The 25134-nt window shown below is 44.4% G+C and overlaps 1 protein-coding gene across 1 annotated transcript in view; it reads right to left on the reverse strand.

Moving 5' to 3' along the window:
- LOC146205974 (putative E3 ubiquitin-protein ligase HECTD2) overlaps nt 1-25134 on the reverse strand; it is a 40420-nt gene that overhangs the window by 13657 nt on the left and 1629 nt on the right. Inside the window, exons 2-14 of the mRNA XM_084586982.1 lie at nt 14354-14640; nt 10762-10864; nt 10321-10410; nt 10172-10236; nt 10013-10058; nt 9801-9910; nt 7374-7525; nt 5328-5451; nt 4794-4890; nt 3653-3760; nt 3402-3534; nt 3220-3308; nt 2809-2970 (exon numbers count right to left, since the gene is read on the reverse strand). Coding sequence (XP_084443108.1) covers nt 2809-2970; nt 3220-3308; nt 3402-3534; nt 3653-3760; nt 4794-4890; nt 5328-5451; nt 7374-7525; nt 9801-9910; nt 10013-10058; nt 10172-10236; nt 10321-10410; nt 10762-10864; nt 14354-14640 — 1566 coding nt within the window. The remainder of the gene's footprint in view (nt 1-2808; nt 2971-3219; nt 3309-3401; nt 3535-3652; nt 3761-4793; nt 4891-5327; nt 5452-7373; nt 7526-9800; nt 9911-10012; nt 10059-10171; nt 10237-10320; nt 10411-10761; nt 10865-14353; nt 14641-25134) is intronic.

Here is a 25134-nt window from a genome sequence, read left to right on the forward strand (position 1 = left end):
CAGTGCTGCGCCATCAAAATACGGAGGAGAACAGCAGCCTCCTATAGACAAGCGACGCTCCCCTTGTAGCGGCTGGAACTTCGAACTGGTTCGCTGCGTTTGGTTCCAGATGGAAGAACTGTTGTGCTATACCTGCAGTCGAAGTCCTTTCCGGAAGCCACCTGCGTCCAGTTTCCGTTGAAGGAGGTAGAGAAGCGTGACTTCACTGACCGGAACGAGAATTGGCGGTGGAGTGAGGACTTCGTTCGGTGTCGGATAGCTGAAGATGAAACGCAAGCCTTGAATGAGCCCTAACGAATATTTAGCAGGCGCTTCTTGTTGGCTACGTGGCAGACGCCGAGCTCAGTTCGTGAGCGAACGTGTCGCGCGGTATCACGAGAGAGCGAGCTTTCCTCATTTTTTTCTTCGTCGCCTTGCTCTCGGCGGAGAGCGGCTTTTTTCCCTTTTCAGGACCGGAAACCATTGTATCTCCTGGTTTATAAAAAGAGTGCTATTATACTAGGTATGTTTCAAGCTTCATATAGAACGCACCATTGACACCGCCGTTAATGGCTCAGTCGCTAGGGTTACTGCTGATCCCGAAGGCGGGGGTTCGGTCCTATAACCGAGGCGGCCGCGATTCGAGGGGACGAATCGCAAGACGCCATATGCTGCGAGATGCCAGTGCTTGTCAAACAACCCCCGGGTGGTCGAAATTACCCGGATCCTCAATTACGGTGCCCTTTTTTTTGTATAGCCGAAGTCACTTCAGGTAGAACGAAAGGAAGAAGATGGTTTGCACGGTATAAAAAAGAAGAACCGAACAAGGGTAAATAGGGTACGCCTCAGGTCGCTGATGAGCCAACGTTTCGACAAGTGGACTTGTCTTCGTCTGGGCGAAGACAAGTCCACTTGTCGAAACGTTGGCTCATCAGCGACCTGAGGCGTACCCTATTTACCCTTGTTCGGTTCTTCTTTTTTATACCGAAGTCACTTCAGTATTTTAACCCAATATACTATACAATACCAACGGACCACTTGATGATCAGCGCCTATTTTCCTGAACAGGTACAGGAAGCAGCTAAGTTCGAGTAGAGGCGGAATGTTGCTCTAAAAAAAATAACGGTTTTGGTCGTTAGCTGGTACACTGCATAACACTCAGCAGGCGCTTGTGCACAAATGTATAAGATACGTGGAACAAGTAGCAGCATCTGCTGATAACCAGGCTTGGTCGAAAAACTAAAAGTAAATCTTCTGGCAGCAAATACTGCCGCGAACCATAGAAGCCTTTCTTTGTTGTTTTTGCAACAGCCGACAGTATGCGGCCTCATCACAGTGATTGTAGGGCACGAAACGATCTTGCGCTCTTTGTTTGTTTACGCAAAGTGGCGTGAGACTCGGATCTTTAATTCTCTGTGTCACGCAAAATTGGCCGAGATGTATCCGGAATGATTACAACAACGCACGCCTGTTGCACATTTTTCCAGGGTGTTCGAACCACTTTTGGTGGTCTTATCCAGATGTTTCTTCGACGAATTTGAATTGAGTACTGTCGAGGGCAAAGGGCATTCGTACTTCAATGACTAGCGAGCACGTTTGATGCTATCGCCGCGGCAGGGTTGCACAGTACTTTACGGGCGCAAGTCAGCCCAATAAAGGGTTGATTTCAGGGCTACAACTCCTATCTGTCCTTTTGTGGCCACGCCATTGTCACCAACACGTGACCGTACGAAGCATTCTTTTAGCCACATGCCCTTCTATATGCATCACCCTGGATTCCACTGCGCATCGGGAACAAACCATGCGACTTTATCCTCACGTTGTGCATAAATAGTCAGATGGTTTGCAGACTGCTCTATTTAAATCGCAAGCGGAAAACCTTGATGAGGTAACTGCATTCATAGCGCTGTCTATGCGATATAAAATCACTACCATCGCCATTCGCCTGCACTGTGAACCTTTATTCTACCCTTGGCATCTTTCCGTTAAATTTCATTGCTATTATACCCAAATATATGCTATTCACCATTGGGGTTTTGCCGGTCATGTCTCTGCCATCCTTTATTGCAAGACCTAGAGCAGTGTTCGACGGGAGACTAAAACTTCGATTTCGTCGTTTCAGTTTGTTAACTTTCGTTTGCTCGACTGAACAATTCAGAAAGGCTGCCGTGAGCTCTACACATATATCATCATATATCATCATCACTTTCATCAGCCTGACTATACCCACTGCAGGGCGAAGGCCTCTCCCATATTTCTCCACTTAACCCGGTTCTGTGCTAGCTGCATCCACTTGACCCCTGCGAACTTCTTAACCTCATCCGCCCACCTAAGTTTCTGCCGCCCCCTGTTACGCTTTCCTTCCCTTGGAATCCAGTTTGTTACCCTCAGCGACCATCGATTGTCCTCTCTTCGCACTACAAGTCCTGCCCATGTCCATTTCTTCTTCTTAATTTCCACTAGAATGTCGGTAACTGGAGTTATTTCTCTGACCCACTCTGCACGCTTCCTATCTCTAAATGTTACCCCTACCATTTTTCGTTCCATAGCCCTCTGCGTTCTCCTCAACACATATATATTCAGTACAAGCCCAGACTTATAACGGAAAGAACAGGCTTAAAACTTATAATGGAAATGGGGTGCGGGAGACACGACAGAAGGGGAGAACGCTGGCAGATAATTTTGTCGCGTATGGACCAAGTTTCATACGCAATTTCAAGCCCCAAAATGGCTCACTGCCTACTCCTTGCCCCTTAGTATTAATTAAAAACGAACTTGAGCTTAGAAAAAAAAAAACGAAGAATTGAGACCGGCCGAATAAAACCTTACCGGCATCACTTCTGCCAGGTCATCTGTAGTGAACTTGCAGATCCCGACGTACGAATTCTCAATGTTGTGCGGGACGACGGGAGGGTTGAGCAGTTTCTTGTAGCACGCCGTGGGAAAGTGGAGGTCCAGAATGATTGAGTTATAGACGGCGAGCCCCATTAGGTGCGAAATGTAAGGAATACAACAAGTTCGCTCTACGTAGTCCGCTACAGTGCGCGAGAGCTTGTTGCTAGTGATGAGGTAGGCCTGCACCAGGCAGTACACAGGTAACCGAGGTGCACTGCGCTGAAGGATATTCACAAGGCAGGCAAGACGAGACGAGCACTACAATCGAGATGGACCATCAAGCGATACTCGGTACCGACCAAGTTTCCCAACAACGCATCTTACTTTGCGCACAGTAAAGGATATAACGCCTATGAGGTTGTACTCTCGTAGGTTCCCGAGCTGCGTAGTGCTGAACCAGTAGCACCTTGCTTTGTTGTGGTATACGAACATGCCTGCAAATATCAGTAAAACGACGGGTGGTAAGTGAGCAGCATGAATTAATCGCGTGAATTTCGTATTAACATATCGCCAGATGTATCACCCACCGTAGTCAGGACTGAATATCTGCCTGATAAGCAGCAGAAACCACTCCTTTGTGAGCCCTCCCATGTCCAGCCCTGGTTCGCCCACGAAAGTAACTTTGAGTTTTTTCTTCAGATCACTCTGTTTCCGGGCAATCTGTGACAGCGATAAGATGGGTTTTGTTTCTAGTTATTCTCTGGCATCATACAATTTTTAGTGAACGGTTCTCAGTCTAAAGCACAAAAAAAAAAAGGTACCATAGCTACTTGCTCACCTCGTTGAGGGAGTCCGACACGAGATGAGACCGTCGAACGTTCAGGTTGAGAAAGAACACATCAATATCCGGCGCCTGGTGGTGAAGTGCGCGGTTCAGCAGGCTCCTCTGTAGAGGAAGAATTTGCAAAAAGTATTGCAAAAAGAAAAATAAAAAATGTGGGGGTAAAGCATGGCTTGAATCTAGTGACAGAGCGAAAGCTTTGAGTGTTGCAGCGATAGCCTCTGTAACACCGCCTTTTCAATCCGCGGGTTTTTTTTTTTTTTTTTTTCATGCTTTTTCTTAGGTTGTGGGGAAAGGAAGGAGAATTATACTTTTAGATGGACACCACGGAATGGTGGACACCTACACATAAACAGGTTAAGGTCATGTTTTCATATTTTTTTTTTCTCTTGCAAATTGTACATTGGTTTATAAGGAAGGACAGGCGCAGTATGTGCCAGACTTGAAGGAAGAGAGGAAGGTGGAAATGAAAGCGGAAAGAGTGAAAGAGTTCCCGTTGTGGAGGACTACGGAGTAATTTCGGCCACCAGAGGGCCTTTAACGTGCGCGGACATCGCACATCAGAGGGCTGTCTCTGCGTTTCATCTAGGTTTTGGAGAAAGGAAGGCGGAGTATACTTTTATATGGACACCACGGAATTGTGAGCGCCCACGTTTAATTAGGTCAAGGTGACTTTAGGGTCAAATTTAGTGCCACGCTAAGACCAGCTCTACCGAGCATAGTGAACCTTTCGCTTCAAAACTTCCATGCTCTGTCCTCTTCCAAGGCAAAGTGAAGCCGATAACTTTACCTCGTGTCCCCCTGATCAGCCTCCTCTCCCTCCTCCAATTCCAAGGAATACCTGCCTAACATCCTCCCTAACCGGATGTGATTCAAGAAATGTGCGGAGAAAGCCCACAGTGGGCTTCCTCCACGTCGCAACATGATAGAGAAGAGAAGCGTGCCTATCAGGAGCCGCCACCTATACATAATCGTGCAGAATCACGTTCATTTTAGTGTGCGTGAACCGTTAGCGAGAGGAACGTGAAAAGAACGCCGCGCGCATAGTCTAAAGCTGCCTAGCCGGTTTTTACCATAATTTTGTGCAGCTGTCGCTGTGAACGAGTACACGATGTTCAAGAGCTATTATTGTGCTTACCCGTGCGTTTAATATCATCTGCTGTTCCGAATCTCGCTGTAAGATGGATTTCTTGGCCACGATGCTCAAAATAAAAGGGTACTGGCAGTACGAAAACCTGCAAGAAAGTATGAACCTGTTAGGCGGAATTGTAGCGCACTTACATCGCGCGAAAATTTAATTGAGCCCAAAATATTTATACGCCTGAGGAAATCGTTAGCCCGAACCACATATAATTTTCTTTTTCTTATTTGCTTCGCCGGTGACACACGGACCATGGTCACTGTATTGTCGTTGCTCACGGTGAACAGACTGATTTATTTTTAGTTGTCCTCTCTGACAGAGCATCATTTGGGCCTTTATGTAACAAGTGTGGAATGTTTTCAGGTGTAAAATCTGAAAGCAACAGGTGACCCCTAATGGCTGATTTTTTCTTTTTGTCTATGTCGCCCTACCTAGAACGTCTTTGTTTTCCAAGGACCTCAAAGACTACCTGTAGCATAATTATATCAAGAAAAAGATTTTATATGCGTAGAAAGGCTGAAAATAATTTACTTGGTGTGCTTGCCGGGAGACTGCCACCGGTAGTACTCAGACATCAGGTCGATATGGTCTAAGGCACTGTTGTAGAATTCGGTGTAGTTCAAAATGTTAGGATTCTTCTTGTTGTTTGCAGCATCTGAAACATTTAAAGCAGCCAATAGATTATGCCACGACGACCAAATGGAAATATCAGTGCGATGGTGTCTGTTCCTTAAGTTTTATTTTTCGACTTGCGCGTACCTGTGGCACTGCTCGTTACGTTGCCACATTGCTCGAAGTACATTAAGACGTCTGGGTGATATCCGAAGCATGACTGCGAAACCTCTATAAAAGTGCCTGTTTTCTGTTTGTTTGTTGTTGTTTCTTTCTTTTTCTTTTTTTTTTTGCGGGGGGGGGGGTGGAAGTGGGGGGCTTGAGAGTAATCCAATTGCTACGAGCGCAGCTGTTTGTATGCGAGATTAGCACAAAGAAAACGGTGCTGCCTGAGATGGTCCCGGCTGCATGCATTTTCCCTGCGTTCGTGTCCACCCTGGAATGAATGCGACTAGTCTCGTCCCTACTGAAACATTCTTCGTATATTAGTTCTAAAGCAATAATCCGGAAGGTCAGAGCGTTGAAGACTCGTCTAACTATTGTGCCGTCTCTCTGATTGGCTACGCTGCTTTGTGAAGTCACAACCACGTGTCATGGCGCGGGTAATTCAAACTGAGTCCGGTACAGCGGCTTCAACGCGTGAGTTTTCTCGACAGATATTTCAAGTTTGCCAGCCAGCAGAGACAGAGCGATGGAGCCTATGGCTGACCAATGACTGACCATGAGCTCTTGCAGTTCTTTCAAGCCAGAGAAGAACATCGCAATGGATACGAACCGGTCGGGTTCGAAACTGTGCACTCAGATTCAGTAGCCGACCATCTTATAGCCACTGAGTCACCGCGGCTAGTGATTTTGCTCTTTATGATCAGGTTTAAGTACGGTACAACATCTGTCATTTGAAACAGCGGTTCCTAGATGGCGCCACATGTACAGCTGAAACTGCAGTACACGAAGCCCATAGCCACAAAAAGATTGTGCAAACCCGCTTTCCCACGATATTAGAATTTTAACCGAAATTCTCTGCATTTTTTGCGAAGAGTTGTAGCCACTAGAAAGTTGACTCTTCCTGAAAATTATCTTCATAAACTTAAATACACACACTAAACAAAACAAACAATGTAGTACCCATATCTAAGTTCGTACCTTTATCACTGTTTTTATGAAGTTCGGGCATTAAAGGTTTCAAAGTCACTGGAGGACATCAATTTTCTCCGGTTACTGTTCTGCATGTCATGTACCATCGATTTCGGCCGACTAGCTCAGTAGGTAAAGATTGAGACCGCTACCGCACACCATATGCACCTTTCTGAGTGCGCGTCCTTCCCTAAAATTGTTTTCGTTATCTGTCGCGGACACTACTTATCTTTCTTGACTCTGCGTGCATAAGTAATCGGACTCGCTATTTCGAAACAACTCGTGCGAAATCGATCAAAATGCATAAAGCACTTCTGAAGGGCGTTGTAAAGTCAGCATCTCCTTGAGCAAGCAAGCACACGTTGGAACACGCTTTACAGGCATGCAGTGAGATGTAAAACTGTTGCCCCAAAAAACATCATTAATACAAATGCAGTCCCATAGTTGCGTTTATGACAATTTGTGATTAGTGTTTATAACGTGATAAGATTCATCTACTCGTCTAAAAAACAGTTATGTGCATGTTTGTCCAATTTAGTGCACCAAAAAAATTTTTTTTCGCAAGGCAAATTAACTCGACCACTTTCAAACAAGAGCTTACAAAGCAAACAAAAAAAAAATAATGAAAGTTAAAAAGGAACAATTGATCTCAGCTCTGCATGGTAAATAAGAAGGTTTGTAAGCCTGCGATTCAAACAAATTTGTTCAGCAGTTGCAGCTTTTCTCAAAGGCTATGTTCTTCTGAGTTCCCGAGTTCAATGAGGAAGATCGGCACACCAGAATCGAGGGGCGGCCAAAAAAAAAAAGACAAATGAATTAAAGTGTACGCACTGATAAGGGCCAGCACTCTCGTTGCGCAGGGAATCCACCACCTACTCTTACTGATAGAAGGCAGTTTGTGCCCGTTTGCGGGAGGAAATTCTCTGATGGTGATGAACTGCAACAGGCGCTTGACTAAAGCCCGAAGCCTCTCCGGTGAAGAGCTGAAAAATAAGACGCCACAGCAAAAAATAAAAAATAAAAATGGCTGAGTGAGTATCGTTAGGCAGAATTTTGTAACAAAAGTGTACAGTCTTTTCGCATCGAAAGTTTTGACAGGCGGCATGACGCAACGTCGCGGACCTAATTAAATTTATTTATTTATTTATTTATTTATTTATTTATTTATTTATTTATTTATTTATTTATTTATTTATTTTTTTATTTATTTATTTATTTATTTATTTATTTATTTATTTATTTATTTATTTATTTATTTATTTATTTATTTATTTTCAATACTGCCAGTCTCATCTGAGACCAAGGCAGGTGGGCATACAAAACTGGAGCAATGTGGTATGTACTGCGTATTCACGGATAGCTTAAAATAGATAGCTTAAAATAGCTGAAACAAAGGTAAAAACAAAATAGTTATCAGTTCATGAATAGTAAAAACAAGCCGAAACAAACACTACAGCAAAGATTACATACATAGTAGCCAGGTGTATCGAACGGGAAACAATAAAAGAGAAAAAAAAATCAAATTCCCTTCGTGATAGCAATTCATTAAAGTGTTGCGAGGCGTTTGAATGGTAAGCCAAGAGTATTATTGATTACATGACATGAAGTTCAGCCGCGAAGTGAACTGTGATAAGGTTCTACTGAAATGAGCGAAGGATCTAGGCGATTCCACTCTCTGATCACGAGGAGGAAGTATAGGAGTACATGAATGCATTCGTAGTGACATGAGAATTCTGTTATGGCATATGCATGTTATGCCTTGATGGTCGTGACTTCGAAAACGATATGTATTTTGCTAGGTCTATCTTGTAGTAGCCATGAATCAGCAGAAATAAATATTTTAGTCGTGCTAGTTTCGCTCTAGATGGCACGTCATTAGGCCCGACATGGCTGCAAGGTTAGTCGGTGAATCAGTGCACGCATATTTGTTATGAATCAGCCGCAATGCCCCCTTTAAGGCTAAATTAAATTAAGCATACTCTTGGAGCGGTCCCATTTTTTTCCATATTCGAGTTTTTTATCACACTGTGTCATAGAATCCGCTCACACAACCATCAAAAAAGAGGACAGCAATTTAAAATAATTTTTAAAGACTGTTCTGCAAATGGGAGGTACTGTTGGGAAAAAAATTTCCAGGACACGAGAAAAGCAAATTTGGTCTTGGTAACCAGTCCGGGACATATGTTTGACGTTTCAATACCTCAATAAACTTGTGAATACTTTCACGAAACTACATGCGTGCAGGCCGCGCATCCATATCATAGTGATGCCCTTCCATTCGGGAGCGCCATATACAATAGAGGCCCACGAGCATAACTATAAATCAAAAGGACAACAATCTTTATTATCTATAGGCAAAAATCTAATTCCATACAAGGTTAGCGGTAACTCTTTTTTAATAGTTCCTTGTAGCACGTCCCGGAAATAAACCCCTTCCCAACAGTGCAAAAATACGTGATCTACTGTTTCATGTTAGAGCCCTTGGTTACGCTTATATTTTACTATGTCACAGCCATACTCGTAAGAGTTGGCGGCTTTTACTTTTTTTTCTGCGATGTCTTTTGATGTCTGTCAGAGTCCGGCAATAAAAAAAAAAGAGAAAAGCAAATTTGGCTTACAAGCGCGACATTCCTTGACGATCTATTGGTTGCACTATATGATGTCAACATATAAAAGTCCTATTTCCTGATCGGTAATTAAGTCTGGTCCCCGGATACCGGCTAAAGCTAGAGCTATTGGCCTCGATTCCTGATGATGCGTCCTGTAAACGTTTGTCCCCGATAGTACATATTGAGTTTCTAATAGGTTATTAAAGCATGGCTCATTTGCTTCTGTGGGTTCCCATTCTTGACAGCTTGTTTGGCAAGGTAAGCGTCAGTATTGAGTAGCACCTAACCTTAACGTTTTTTTTTTTTTTTCAGGAATGTGCTGAAACCCTAAAAGCTATCTCATTATGCATAACAAATGTGTCTTTATCATATGTTATCTTGATTTTTTCATACTCCCCGCATATAGTACATAGTTACAGAAATATTGAAAATGCTGTACTTGGTCGCAAGGGAAGATAAAACGCACAGACTTTTAAGCATACAGTTTCTGGTGATGAAAACCACTAAATTCATTTCCGATACAAGTACTCACGAGAAGCATGAAGGTGAAATAATCAAATATATTGATACATAGGCTCATAACGCAATGATCAGAATGTGCTCGGGTGTATCAGAACACACACCTGCAGCATGGTTAAACGCTACTCACTTTGAAAACCAGTGAATGAGCAGTTGGTGATCCGAACTTTTCAAGGACACCACTTTGCGCAGAAGATGCGCGAATACGGTGTATGACGCTTGGCTACTGAAAATGGGGTTCTGAAATGTCGGTAAAATGTATCTTGTACTGATATCCCAGTAATGATAAGAAAGAGAATGGGTTCCAAAAACAAGGCTGAACAAATCAAAACTACTCGATACCTGAAGCAGCATATATACAGCACGCGTGTCGTCTTTCGACTTCAACCTGCAAAGAAATGATCAGAAATCATTATCTGCGAATTCGGCTAGACGATTGAATCAACGGTCAGCAAATCATTGGCACGAGCAAATCAAACAGGTACATTTGCTGCAGTTTACCTGATGTCTGTAGCAAGTAAAGAATTAATAATTCCTTTTAAAACCGCTTTGCTGACGTATGCAGGCTGCAAAAGAGCGGTGTAAATTCAGAATTTCCGCTGCCAGCCGCAAAAAAATTGTGCCATCATGAAACGGGTTGAAAAACTCACCAGTTCTTCCAACGTATCATAAACAGCGTGCAACAAGTCGGCTTTAATCTCAGGGTCATCAAGCTTTGCATCGTCTTGGTTTGGATTTTCCTAGAAAAGTGAGGAGTGATGTATTCGAACAAAAATGTCACCAAAAGCTTCTTAAAAATTGCACATAACTAAAAGGGCTGAGAAACGATAAGCATGCGCGCCCATATAATATGGCAAACAAAATTGTAAAAACAAGTGTCTTAATTTCCTCAATCAAAAAAGCTTACTAAGGCAGCTTATACAACGCTTAAAAGAGCAGTGTTTTGCTGTTCTTTTACGGTCGATGTAATTTATCGGCTTTAATTCGCACCTGCCAACTGAACGCCTTCGTGGAATTGTGCAATGTTATTTTCTGCTCAATGCCTTTGTGGCAGATACTGAACAACGTTGTAAATACTCCGCATAGCTCACCTTAAAAAGCGCATTCAGCTCGACCAATGAGCTGAAAGTTTGCTCGTAGAACTCTTGCACTTTGGAATAGCAGCATGACTCTCGACCTTCTTGAACCAGTTCTCTGCACGTATAGTTGAAAAAACGAGGCTTTGAAAACTTATCTTTTTTTTTTCTTTGCAGTCCTCTCAACAGAAACCATATCCAGTCAATGCAAAAACTTTTATTGAAAGAAATATTTGGACCACAGAAGACGTTACGCAATTTGTTCAACGTAACGGCCACCGAGGGCTAGGCTAAAAGGGCAATGCGTTCCCGCTGTTCCTGTTAAACCCGCCGTATCATCGTTGTCGTCTCGTGAAACCAGAGCAATCGAGCCCTCGAACGTTGAGTTCGTAGAAGGCACGGAGTTTGCTAATAACTTAATTTCAACTAAAAGCAGAAAGTGCAAGGCAATCAATTTGTATCGATGCGAAGAAAATGCGAAAACTTCCACCTTTTCGATTACACCTCTGTAGTGATAAGAAGCACATTAAATACTTTGTTATGGCCGAGCCTTTCGTTACCAAGTATTATATATATATATATATATATATATATATATATATATATATATATATATATATATATATATATATATATATATATATATATATATATATATATATATATTTTCGCTATCTGCCAGCCGTGGCAGGTAGCAGAGGCTTCAGGCACCCGGTGGGCAAGTCTCTCTTTCATGGCACTCATACTGTTTCCGCATCAAAACCTCGCGCTGGTAAAATAGGCACAGCGCGGGTCATTTGTGAGGCCCTGTTTGGCGAGCCAGGGCCCGTGCACGATGGGCGTAATGAAGTGGGGCCCGTCGTGTTAAAATTACGCGGGAAAAAAATTCGTCCTCTGCACTCAACGCCAACATGATCGCCGCTTTCTTCTCCAACATTTCAAGGCAGCACTCTCATTTAAAGATCCACCAGTGAATACAGACCAGTTAGCTAGTCGCCCAAAACGTCACACCACATCACCCGCCGGCCAATCAGGGAAACACTTCCGCCACCTACAGCTTTGAAGTAAATTTTACGAGAGAGCGTGTATAGCTTGTTCCGCCGAAAAGCCGCCACCGCCGTATACAGCGGTAGGGAAAAATAGTGTGGACACTTAAAATAGGACGGACGCATGACGGAAAAGCGTTAATGGCTCCCATTATCGATGCTTAAAGCAAAGGGTCGTCATAATTTTTTAGCCCGCCTTTATTCAAGCCTGCCGGCATTTGGCAACGGCAGGACGTGCACCAAAAAATGGCCGAAGCACATTGTCTCCTGCAGGACCCTCAAAGATCGCAAAGCTGAACAGCGTCTGTGGCAAACATATAAATCTCCAAAGATTTTGAGGCCATTTTGTAGTGAAACAAGATCACCAAAAAGCAGTGTGCGAATGCAGTAAATTTAAGTAATATTTTTTATTGCTATAGAAGCACGCGTTTGCTCATATGTGCCTGCACACTTTAAACTGATACGCGGAGAGGGACAGGTGCACGCGTATTTACCCTTGTCTACGTACCACTGCCAATAAACTTCACGCGAATGACCATGTGCGTGGCCTGGACTAAAATTAACACCGCTATGTCCAAGGTTATGCTATAGTAGCTGTGCAGGCCTGTCATCAGCCACCGCAAATAGACCGCGCTGCAGCAGCGTCTAATGCTGAGTGGCGCCAATGTAAGCCCAAGCATTCTTTCTATGTTTGCGGGAAGCGTGCGCACCAGTCGCGTCAAAAGTAAATAATACTAGATGTCATTGTCTGATTGCGCTGACGTCAGAGCTATTAGGATTTCGGGGAGTGAGATTTCAGCCATAGGGTACAATTATGGATGACACAGGGGCACCTTTACGGTGTGTGTGCAGTGTGCACAGTATGCAAGATGAATTTCCCCTGGTCGAGTGTCAGGGCGCTTTAAAACCAAAGACTGTCTGCACGTAGTGTCATAATAGTTATGAAACTACGCGTACACATATATGACCATTCACGCACGTGTCGGCAATGTCATTAACTGAACTGAAGACATCTCCGCAATTAAAACACACTAAAAATGAACAAATATTCAATATTTTCACGGATAGCAAGGAAAAAAATATTGAGGGGACACATGAGCTCCGCCTTTTTTATATTTGCAACAGAAACACTGGGTTTTAGGGTGAAAGCCTGTAATGGCTCACGGTGTCGTGGACAAAATGTTTCCCGCTTTTGCGGCGGCTCTGATTGGCCGAGGCGGATGACGTCATAGAGGTCTCGACCAACCACAGAGCACCCCCACAGTATGCGCGAATGCTTGCCTTATATGGCCATGTCAATCAGTGACCAGCTACTAATTAGACTAAATTTTTAATAATAAATAATTATTCAAAATTGATTATTATTTGGCTAAACAATTAACTAATCACTACTTAATATTTTAATTAATTCATTATTACTAATTAGTGTCAGTTGCGTAGCAGAATGTGGCACTCAGGCTTTCGCCTTTCACTACTTTAGTCACTAAAGTCCCTCGTAATTTTTCTCGCTAACCGGCTGCCAACGATGAGCTTCTATGACTACATGGCCGAAAGCAATTGAGTAACGAGTAGTCACACTCTTCCCTTCATACATTGAGTTGAGAGTACGACCGTAACAAATCGAAAAGAAAAGAAAAATATTTTGAAAACTGATTCCACATTCTCAAAAGATACAGCTGAAATGTTCATATTCACATAATTGTTGCCTTAATTCAATTGAAATGAGCAGGGAAAGGCAGCGAACCACTAGCAGAGTGTTCTTAGTATCGAATGAACCAGTAGCTTGATTTTATTGGATCTAGTAAAGCGCTCACAATGCCTCGGCAGTCGCGTTGATCGCGCTGCTTTCAATATATTCTTGTCCGGAACCACCACCTCTGCAGAACGTTCCCCAATGCCAATTTGGACAGTTGACACTTCTTTCGATGTAGTGCTAATTTCTTTTAAGATTCGAATATTCACGCTTACTTCTGAGAGAGGGTCCCCGAGTCAACAAAATACGAGAACTCACATCATATGTAATTGCCAGTTGACTGTTTCGCAAAAAGTGAGAGAGAAAAAAAATATGGATTCAAATGCAGCTCGAATCGAACCAAAGTGTATCAAGAAATCTGGCTGTCGTACTCTCCTTACGCCGCATCTCCTCCGTTTCGTTTCTTTCTCTTTTTTTTTTTTTTTTCACTACATGCACCGACATTTCTGACACTGTCAAGCCCTGGTGTACTTGACTGTCTCAGAGCTGTCCGAAGCTATATTAACCGCCTGAGCGGCGCATGAGATACCTCATTCATAGGCCAGTGGGTAACAGAACTGCAAAGAAGCAAATGTCCTCACGCATCTAGTTCTAATGGAGGCAGTAATTATTTAACGCTCGAGTCATATCATTGGCATCTAAACCAGATTTCAAATGTTCATTTCCCGGAAACATGAGAAGATAAGCTCGTGGGGGAAACTAGTAGGAAACTGCGAAGCTTTTCTCTTGCGGTATAGTGCGTTTTGGATCTGTAGGCTCACACATTCGACTCAACATGTATTCCGTAAACAGCGGCCGCGCCATTCACCTGATCTCGCGTACGTCCCTACGGCGTACGGGATACTCCGGTTCGGGTAGCAGCTGCTCACGGCCGTACACAGATCCAGTGTCCTTGGGGGGCTCCGGCGGCGTGCCGGCACTTTGGGTACAGAGGCGGCGTTCGGCGTCGTGCTGCACGGGGGGCAATGACGAGTATAGGGTACTGGGGGACGGAGGCCGCAGGATGAGCCCCGTGATGTACGCATGTATGGCACCCAGACTGTCCGTAATGAGAGGTCCGAATCCGGTGACGCGCACCAAGGAACGCTGCGGATCCTGCGCAAGGAAGATGGACAACCATGTAGCCCCTACTCAATCACCGCGAAGGTAAAAAAGGACCGCTAACAGAGTCAACAAGTTAATCGGTTTTCACGTGCCGAAACGACAACAGGGACTTCAAATCACTTCATAGTACACGATTTCAGGCTAATATTTACATTCCGTGCATTTAGACTGACTATGGGCGTACTGAAGTCAGATTACAAGCATTATAACTAGCTTGATAATTTAAATTCAGACACCTTTCGTTGCGTCCACTAAATGTGTGCTGGTTATTAGTATTAAATGTAGAAAAATGGGAGAGGCCTTCGCCCCGCAGTGGGTATAGTCAGGCTGATGATGATGATGATGATGGTGGTGGTGGTGATGATGATGATGATGATGATGATGATGATGATGATGATGATGATGATGATGATGATGATGAGTTAGATCGAGCCAGGCATGAAGCTTGAGAAATACGGGGATGTTTACCTGCAGCTTTTCTTTGTTTGTTTGTCTGTTTGTTTGTGAGAAATGAAAAGGGCGAAGCTGTAGAATAAGAAAACGCAAAAATAAAGACTGGTCCTCGCAGATGCCAAGAAGCGTACCAAAATCGTCATAGCGTGTCGCTCAATGGGAAGCAGGGCAGTCAAAGAACGTCCTCGCTGATTCCGACCGAGGCCTGGCCAGTGTCCTAAATCTTTTCTAGCCCTCTTGGACGGCTTCCCGTTATGCATATAGCGTGGTAGCCAGCATTTGTATCGTCCCGCAGAAATTAAGGCAACCACAGTGAGGGTGCGTGAGAGCGCACCTACGAGCGCAGGCACCCAACAAATTGCTTTCTCAATCATGAGGCTCATTGCTCTTCACGGAAAAAAGAAAGGAATCTGATGTAAAAGCCCTAACCGAGGCATGCGCACTAGTTAGATTTAAAAACAAATAACAGCTCGAGCCGTGTTTTATTCATTACCCTTTCTTTCAGTAAAAATAACAACGGTACGCCACTGAGATAATGCACTGCGGCTACTACCATTTTCAGTTCCATAACATCCTTAAGCATGGAGACTTAGTTACGTGACCCATTCTTAAAGACTATTTGCTTGCAAGGAATACGGAACGGAGCATAATCCCCATAAATATACACGCGCACCGAGAAACGGCGTCATTTTTTTAGGACTGCTGTGTGGTTCCTCCATATATCGTGTGAATACAGGATAGCGCTACCCTCAAGAAATGTTGTTTTATTTCAAGCAGTGGAACACAGAAGAGTTTCAAGAGAAATCGGCTGGCACGTTCGGGCAACTACAATGCTTGTGCCTTGACGACGCAAGCTGCCGTGGCTAGTGAAAGTATAGGCATGCAACAACGCCGCAAAGCTTCCGAGAACACGACGCAATTTTGAGCTCGTTAGAGGCAAAATATTCACGAACACTGAAGAAATACGAAGAGAGATCATACTGATGTTCAACAGTTGAAAGCAAGTGGTGCACTCGTTCACATGGAAACACGGCGAGCCTCAACCACGGTGTAAGATGTTATTACACCTTGGCCTCAACCTTCCCTGTTTCCGCAAGTAGAGTGTAATTCAACACGAGCTCGCTCGATGTCCTTTCGCAGTTTAGTGATTGCCACTGATCTGCTTTTCCCGACTTTAAAATATATATATATATATATATATATATATATATATATATATATATATATATATATATATAGATGGACGCGATATTCGGAGGTCATGGGTTCGGTTCCCACATCAGCACGTTGTTTTTCCTTCTACTTTGTGTTTATTTATCTTTGCCCTAAACAGATTACATTACTAATTTATGTGATTACCGAAGTAAAAATGAAATTTAAAAAGAAAAGACATAAAGTACAATCCCCAATGCTTTCCTTGGCCTCGCCGACTGTTGGCTTCTTTCCTTCGTGTATTATAACGAGCACCCTCATTTCCCCTTGATATATATATATATGAAACCACAAGTATCGTGCGTTCTACTCTGAAACTGTGGGGAAACCGCAACTGGAAACCATGAACACTAACACAACCCGCATTGGTTTATTCGGTTAGGAACGAAAAACTTGCCGATCATCGCGCGGCATTTTTGTCTCACCTCAACAGTTCCGAAACCTATCGGAATGTTTGAGACAGTGAGATACTCATGCATGCTGTCATCAACAGGTGAAAGTTTCGAAAAATCGTACTGCTGGTATCATTTTGTTAAAAGTGACCAAGAAAAGGATTTCGTTACAGGAGAGCCTTTACAGGGGAGCACTTATGGCACTTCTTAAGCTCTATCTAAATCTGCGTAATGTACCCTTGTGCTCACCTTTCGATAAACCTCTTCTTCTTCTTTTCTTTTTTTTTTTTTTTTGTCACTGAGGTTCTGCGGTCAAAAAATCTTCCATACCGCGTAGCTGCTCCAGACCAAATTAAGCGCATGTCTTTCTCAGCGTAATTAGGTAGTATTACTTCACCAGAATGTCACGGTTACAACTGGGAGGAAAGGCCAAAGGCCAGCGCTACCCCGTCCTGTCATTCCCTTACGTGCGCACGTGACGCAGGTAGCTATCGATGACAGGACGTCAAGTAATTGCCACATGTCAGCTATAGCGTGTCGGCACAAGCTGGAAGCTTTTTCAACCGCGTACGCCTACCTCTTCTCGCCCCCCGTCCTGCCTTTTACGGAGAAACGCAGCCATTGTCTCGTCGCGTTTGTTTGCTTTTTCGCTTCCACCGAGTCAGCATGCACGCTTTAAGCTGAAGAGTATTTTTATACCTCACTTGACAACGCTGCGATATAGACGTTCCGACCACCGAACTAGCGTGACATTGATTGTGCACCCCCCCCCCTTCCCCTCTGTTTTTTTCCCCCCTTTTTTTTCCCTCTTCCCTTGCGTCGATCTTGTTTACGCAGTGGTCGTCTAGGAAACTTGGCCAATCGAATTGGCGGCATTCGAACCGATGGCTCTGTAATGACCTCCTTGCCGTGTTGTCATCGTTTCACTTCCCTTTCTCGCATATGCGTGCTACGCAGTTGCCTTTTAGTTCCATTCGTTTCTCTCGCACAGACAGGCATGCGCCCATGCCGATGAGCGGTGGAGAATCAAATATGCAGAGGTCACTCGATTCGACGCGAGCCTCTCGAAACAGCACGGAACGTGCGCTTTCCGCACGACGTATAAATGAGCGGCCCAATGGGCGCCGTGCAGCTGTACGTATACGCCGTGCAGGACGCACACGTTGCCCGGCCTCCAACGTGACATCCGCTCGCTGTGTCCGGTGACAGTTATTAGTGACAGGGGCCGAAAGATGGCCCATTTTTCTTCGTGGCATTTGCTATCACGACGCTTCACCTGCTTCTCTTTGCTCTGGGTCTTTCCCGTTAACACGCTCGATGCGAAAATGTCACCGAAGTTGGAGCGCACGTAGAGGGCACGTAGGCGCGGACAGTATGAACGCAATGGAAAAGAAGATACACATGAATTTGATCTGAATTAGTGGAAACGACGACCTGTAGTAGGACACTCTTTTTTTAAGTATAACCAACTGTTCGTTTTTTGTTTTTGTTTTTTTTTCTCGTTCTTTCAAGCTCAAGCGGCTTTTAATGCTGCGCGTGGTTTCTTTGTTGTATCTGCGCGTAAGTTTTTAATGTGTTATTTATGTCTCAGAGAGGAACAATTAAATCAAATAACGAATGGTAAGTGTGCGTTCCTATACTGCGCGAGCTCTGGAGGTACGTATCTAAAAAAATTCGCTAGAAATGTGACACGCAAAAACCTGCACTTTGTGACACTTAGCTGTGTTCAAAGAATGAAGCCCAGTCCGAAAGCCCCCGGACATAACCTTTTGTTTAGCTGATCATTTTTACTGCCTCTACTCACGGTTTCCCCATTAGGCTTAGCAGCTAGCTTTTTCATTATATCTATCTTTCCAGAATTTCTACACGCTTAAAAAGCAACGTGCGTCGTATAACCGAAGATGCAATCTCGGCATTTTTTCTGCGCAATAGGCGGCGTCTTGTTACAAAAGGACCCGGTCTGTATACGCGCCACCGAAGCTCGCGGGGGCCGGCGAAGTCCGACATTTTAACGAAATGTATCAGGCGTTGTCCGGTCAAAACAGGCTCAATAAAAATTCTTGAAACAAAAACGAGACTGCTCCGCAGAATCGTGAGCCGCATAGAAAAAGTATATAATTATTGTAACGAAGAGAAGAAAAAATTAGAAGGGTTCAACGCTGCTGAACCGAATATGGAGCGAAAGCATTAGCTGCGGGTGCATCGAGAGTTCTTCTTCTCCACCTTCTTCTTCTTCTTCTTCTTCTTCTTCTTCTTCTTCTTCTTCTTCTTCTTCTTCTTCTTCTTCTTCTTTTACTTCTTCTTCTTCTTCTTCTTCTTCTTCTTCTTCTTCTTCTTCTTCTTCTTCTTCTTCTTCTTCCTCAGCCCACATATAAAGCGCCGCTTCAACCAAGCCGTTTGAATGTGCCTTAGTGGCCTGTAGGGGTAATGTGAATGCCATGGTCCTGGCAGGCTGATTCTGACATAACCGTCCCATGTGAAACGAGAGACCCAAGTTGGCAGCTCCTGCCAGCTTGGGGTCGTCTACGGGGGTCGTCTAAAGGTCAAAGGTCAATGGTGGTCACCGCCGGGCCACGCTGACGGCTTGAAAGTGCGAGTAGTATTGCTTTCGCAATAATAACTGATTACACACTGGTTTTAACACGGCAGCATTAAAGGCCCCGTTCTTGGCGTCGCCGGCGTTGTGGGCGTCGGCACTGTCTGCGAAAAATCACGGGCATGCCTTTGGCAGGTGGCATGACTGGGTGTTGATTGGCTGGCGGATTGTGCGACGGCACGAGACCACGTGACAAGGCCGAGTTTGGCAGGGGCACCCTTATGGAGTGTGAAATGAGAATCGAAACTAAAACCTTGTATTCCGAGTCAGAGACGATACTTCTAGGTCACGCCGGCATGTTCGTGCGGCTTCGTTAAAGCGGGGCTTCGTTAAAACGGGGCTTTATATTTAAGTCGGAGGGTGTTTCCCAGTACGTTACAGCTTGATGATATGCTAACTAGTGCGAGATAACAGGGGAGCAAATTAAGAGATTAGTGATTAAGCGAGTTTCAAAGCAGTACGCGAACGGTGATCCGTAAGGGGATTTGGCAAACAGGAGCCATTAACACTGCCGTGTCATATATACCCGTAAAGACAGAGCTTAAATGTACTCCAGATTTTTGAACACTTGCTAACTGCCAAACATCGCTGTCAGGGTCGGGATAAACTCGTACGCAAATCTAGCTAACTGCTTAATAATGCACGCCGCATATCGAGATGACTGAATTTCTGCCACTGTTTCGTAATATAAACGGTCATAATAGTTTGTTTTTTTGCGATGTTTATTGCCTCAGGGCATAAAACGAATGTTACGACGAATGAAGGGTGTGGTCAAATAAATGAAAACAAAAGTTGGCTGATGCAATGAAGTCGAGGAGTGAACGATGATGCAGTCCCTGCGTCCAAACGGCATATGACTGCGGATTATGGGGGGAGAGGCCAGCTGCCACCAGGTGCCACAATTTCGATATTTGTATCCACACCCTGGGTGCCCCGTCTGCAAGTCCAGAAATATAGAAGCTGACATCTATCACCTGCTGTGGGAATGTCCAGCGCTAAAGCCCATGCGGGTCAAATTAGTTTTAACCCGAGCGCGTTGCGGTTGATTTAGAACTTGCTCGATTTTCATTTTCATTTTTTTTTTTTTGCATGCTAGTGTTTTGTCCCCCTCGAGATTCCTGCACAAGAGTGTAATGCCATGGTCTGAATTAAGTTCGGGCAACCGTTCCAAGTAATTCACCATGTACGAAAGGGGCCAAATAGGTCGAAAATTTGCTCACATACCAGTCATTTGCCAGACCCATCTATTGCGTCGTTCTGCTGCGCAAAAGATCAGTTCGCTGACCTCACCTGTTGTCACAGCGGTTGTCAGGCGCTTGCAGTCCTAGTAGCATCTAGAATTATTAACGAACCGCACTCTGCGATCGCTTCCGGCTTCCAAAAACAAGCTGAGCGGCATCGTCGTTTTCCCGTGTACCTGTTCACGCTTGCCCTGCTCCAGCGCGTAATAATTATATAAAGGATAAGTAGATGATGGTGAGAGAGGGCAGGGATTTTTCTGGGGTCACCAATAACCTTTCGGCTCAGTAGTGAGTGGACGTTGGGGTCATTCGTCAAATAAGGCCGGAAGTATACCCTGGGTTATTCAGAATCAACCCTTTGCATAAGTTCCGATGTGCGGAGTCCGCGATGGCGCCGTGCCTACGTGAGCTTCTGGTGACAGGGCTGCAAGAAACATCGCATTAAGTATGCGGCGTCTACCCTCTCCCTCCGTTGAGCCAAGCGTAAGACTGTTTGGCGCATCGAAAATCACAGAGAGACGGCACTTTTTCTGTCGGTGTCACCGATCGGTGACTCGAATTCAGCACCGATGTCCAAAGTGCAGTATAGTTACTGGTGCGCAGGTTAGACGCTACGACTCGGGATGAACTCTGTGCCGCATATTTCTTTTTTCTTTTTTTTTTTTTTACGGATATGTCTCGTCGCCCCTTTTTTAATCAGCGCCGTACGAAACATTTTGTACATTCTGCTTGCTACAGCGAGCAAACAAAGTGTCAAATACGTCAAATTCCTCGATCATGGCCGTTAGTGGAGTTACACACAGTTTCAAAATGGCACATGTCTTATTACCGCGATAACGTTGAATGCCCCGTTCACCAGAAAATCCGCCGTCGCCGTTGTGAACGAAAAATCGCGAGCATGGCACTGACCGGTGATAGTAGGGAGCTGACATGGCCGGGCTCGCAGCCACTGCTAATACGAGCTTCTCTTTTCAGATGGGAGTTGAACCGTCCGAGTCAAACGCTACACCTCGTCCTCACAAGCATTTTGGTGTGTCACGGTTAAAGCGGGGCCTTATATCTATATCGGGTGGTCTTTCACGTAACTGCGTAGCTTACTGACTGAATGCCAATGAATATGTGCGAGATAATAGAGGCACAAATTTATGGATTAGAGATTGAGCTATAGTAGCAAATTGCATGTACGGGAATGAAAATCCGCAGGGAGAGTCGGGAGCCTTCATTGTTGTCGTATCATACCTTGAAAGGCATGCATAGCTTAAGTGTTCCCAAGTACTTTTTTACCCTCACAGTCAAATGGCGACCATGCTCTTGAAAGTATTATATTCCAAATGAGCCAACGGACCCTATAATTACCATTTCTCTTTTTGCAGCGAAAACTACACTGCGGTAGGTTTTCAAGCCGTCGGCGTGACACCGTGTTACCGTGGCACTGTGGAAGAAGAAGAAGAACGCTCGGTCAGCTAATGCTTTCGCTCCACATTCTGTCCAGCAGCGTTAGACCCTTCTCATTTTCTTTTTTTTTAATGACTAACCTCATTTTGCACTATACCTTCCTGGTTCTTATCAGTGGCACTCCTCGCCTGCTTATGAATGCACTCAAACGGGAAAGCTTCTGTGATTTCTTCGTCCTTTTTTTTTTTTTCTAGGAACAGCAGTGTCATTGACTTTAACGCGATAGCGTTAACAGCCCCGTTGACCGAATATACGGCGTCCCGCCGGCATTGGCATTGTGAGCGAAAAATCACAACCATGACAATACTGGCAGGCGCTAGCTGGCAGCTTAAATGGCTTAAATTGTTGAGTTGCCTGACGTTACGTTTGGCAGGAGCTGCCAACTCGGGCCTCTTCTTTCATATGGGAGGGGCATATTAGAATCAGTCTGCCAGAACCCTTGCATTCACGGTGCCCATAGGCCACGCAGGCCGGTTCATGCGGCTTGGTTAAAGCGGGGCTTTATATTTCGTTTTAATACCCCAAATGCCCAAGTGAGCATTACATAAGAGGGGAGGCATCATCAAAATATCATCAAACATTACATGGTGTCATCATGTTAACAGTACAAGCAAAATAAGAGGAAACGGGATGTACAAAGTTAACATAAACAATAGTATACATGCGATTCGATGGCAACAACAGTCAGAGACGAAAAGGACAAACATATATCAGGGGAAATACGAGAAAAAGGCGCAGCTCTCATTTTTGTCCGCAATTTTCACTACGCAATCAATAGCGTTAGCAAAGCTTGTCCACATGTTTCGTGGTGCAAACAATTTCTTTATTGAGCGTTACATTCACTTCCATATGTGGGCTAGTAGCCTTCTGATGTGCGTACAAGAAGAGAGTGAGAAGTTTGGGCTTAAACTGAACATTAAAAAGACAAAGATCATGGCGTCTTGCCCCATCAAGTCCTGGAGCATCAAGGGACAAGAAGTGGAAGCTGTGACAGATTTTCTTTTCTTGGGCTCCAAGATAACCCCGGAAGGAGACTGCAGCCATGAAATTAGGAGACGCCTACTTCTGGGAAAGAGAGCCATGGCTAGCCTTGACCGCCTAGTAAAGAGCAGAGACATTAGTCTGCCAACCAAGATCCGTATAACTCGTGCTATGGTATTTCCAGTTGTGATGTATGGATGCGAGAGTTGGACTGTGAAGAAGGCTGACTGTCGAAGAATTGAAGCGTTTGAATTGGGGTGCTGGCGAAGACTCTTGAGAGTTCCTTAGACGGCCAGAAGATGAAATCAGTCGATATTGTCGACCATAAACCCTGACTGCTCATTGGAGGGTCAAATTCTAAAGTTAAAGCTCAGCTACTTTGGTCATCTGATGAGAAGAGAGGAGTCGCTCGAGAAAGATTTGACGTTGGGAAAGGTTGAGCGTCGCCGGAGAAGGGGTAGGCAGCGAACGCGATGGTTAGATGGCATCCTCGAGGCGCTGCAGATGAAGTTATGTGATGTTAGGAAGATAGTGAGAGACCGGAAAGCGGGACACGATTGAACTGAACTGAACTGAGCCTACGATATCTCGCCACACCCTTAAAGGTGGAGCTTAAGTGCCCCCCATAATTTATTATTGACTGCATTATCAACCCGACTAGATTCACTGCAGGGGAGGTCTCTCTCGCTAACCTCCAATTAGCCCCAATCCAACACCAGCTACGGTCGCCCTATCCTCGAAAAATTAGTAATATTTTCTACTTATACGTCTCCCTGACTCGTTTACCTTCTTTTAGATGAACACGCTTACTAAGATGACAACTAGTTACCAATTTTTCATATTACATGTCACGTCTATGCCCACTTCATTTCGATTTTAGCTAGGTTATCATTAACTCGCGCTTTTTCACTCGCTCACTTATCTCTTTTCCTGCCACGTAACCTTACATTATTACTGTTAGACAGTTTAAGATTAGGGTCTCAGCTGATATCGGGTCTTTAACCCCACCTATCCGCATCCTTCGGTCTTTCAGCGTATCATTCTACGCACGCGCATTTGCCCCCCCTATTCCCGTATCCCCCTAAATGATATTGTCGCCCTATTCCAAAACTCACTATTATCCTTTCGTATCTCACTGCACTGTACACAAAATAAATTTGAAGCCTTCTCGTTGACGTCCACATTTCTCTCCTATAGGTGACTACAAGAAAGATATAAGCACCGAATATTTTCCTCTTGATGGATGCCGGTAAGCTGATATCTATGACCTGGGTGTTCCTGCCAAACTGCACGTCCCTGGCATCAAGCGCAGCGTACTCGGCACCATGGAACCTCGGAACCAATGCACTAAAACGATAAGGTAAACCCAACTCCAGCCGCAGTGACGCCAATAAACAGTATTTATCTCTCACTCTTCGCCATCTAAGTCCAAAGGACCGAGCACGGGTACAAATAGGAATGCCAAGAATGCACAGAGGGTGACGCTCAACCAATGCCAGCGCATTTCGAAAATGGCATAGTAGCTGCGAAACTTCTACTAACTCCCTCTGATGCTGCATTTATTATTTATTTATTTATCACATACTGCGGACCAAACATGGTCCAAGCAGGAGAATTTTTTTTTTTATTATTATTCAAAACCTTTTATAGGAGCTTCGCTGAACATCGTACCTTGCAAGTATTTCTCTCTGAGTTTACAAGAGCAGGATGTCAGAAAACTTCACTGTTGACAAAAGCAGTTGAGCATCTCAAAAATGTGGCAAACATGCTTTCAATGGCAGCAAAAGGAGTGCACAAAAAGAGAATTTACAGAGGCAGATACTTTTAAAGATAGCATTAGCCTTTTGGTTAGTGCCACGGTGTAAGAATATTGCGCCATGGTCAGTGTGAAGCATGTTTGGGGTTTCTTGATAACCCCTACTAAGCGGATTTTTGCATTTCATATTTCCGTAGCATTTCTTAAGGGCGACTGCAAATGTTGATCGCTTGTAGGCTGAAAAAAAAAAAACGAGAGAGAGAGAGAGCTCTGGTATATAGTGGCTGGATTCACAAAGCTGTTCGTACTTAAGGTCATGACTGGCCGTCGTCTCGTTCACTATCACGATTGGCCAACCAACCCATAGATCCATCATCATCATCATCATTCTACCCCCCC

The sequence above is a fragment of the Amblyomma maculatum genome, chromosome 1, assembly GCF_055883805.1.
Source record: "Amblyomma maculatum isolate TAMU_Amacu chromosome 1, ASM5588380v1, whole genome shotgun sequence".
Lineage (NCBI taxonomy): Eukaryota > Metazoa > Arthropoda > Arachnida > Ixodida > Ixodidae > Amblyomma > Amblyomma maculatum.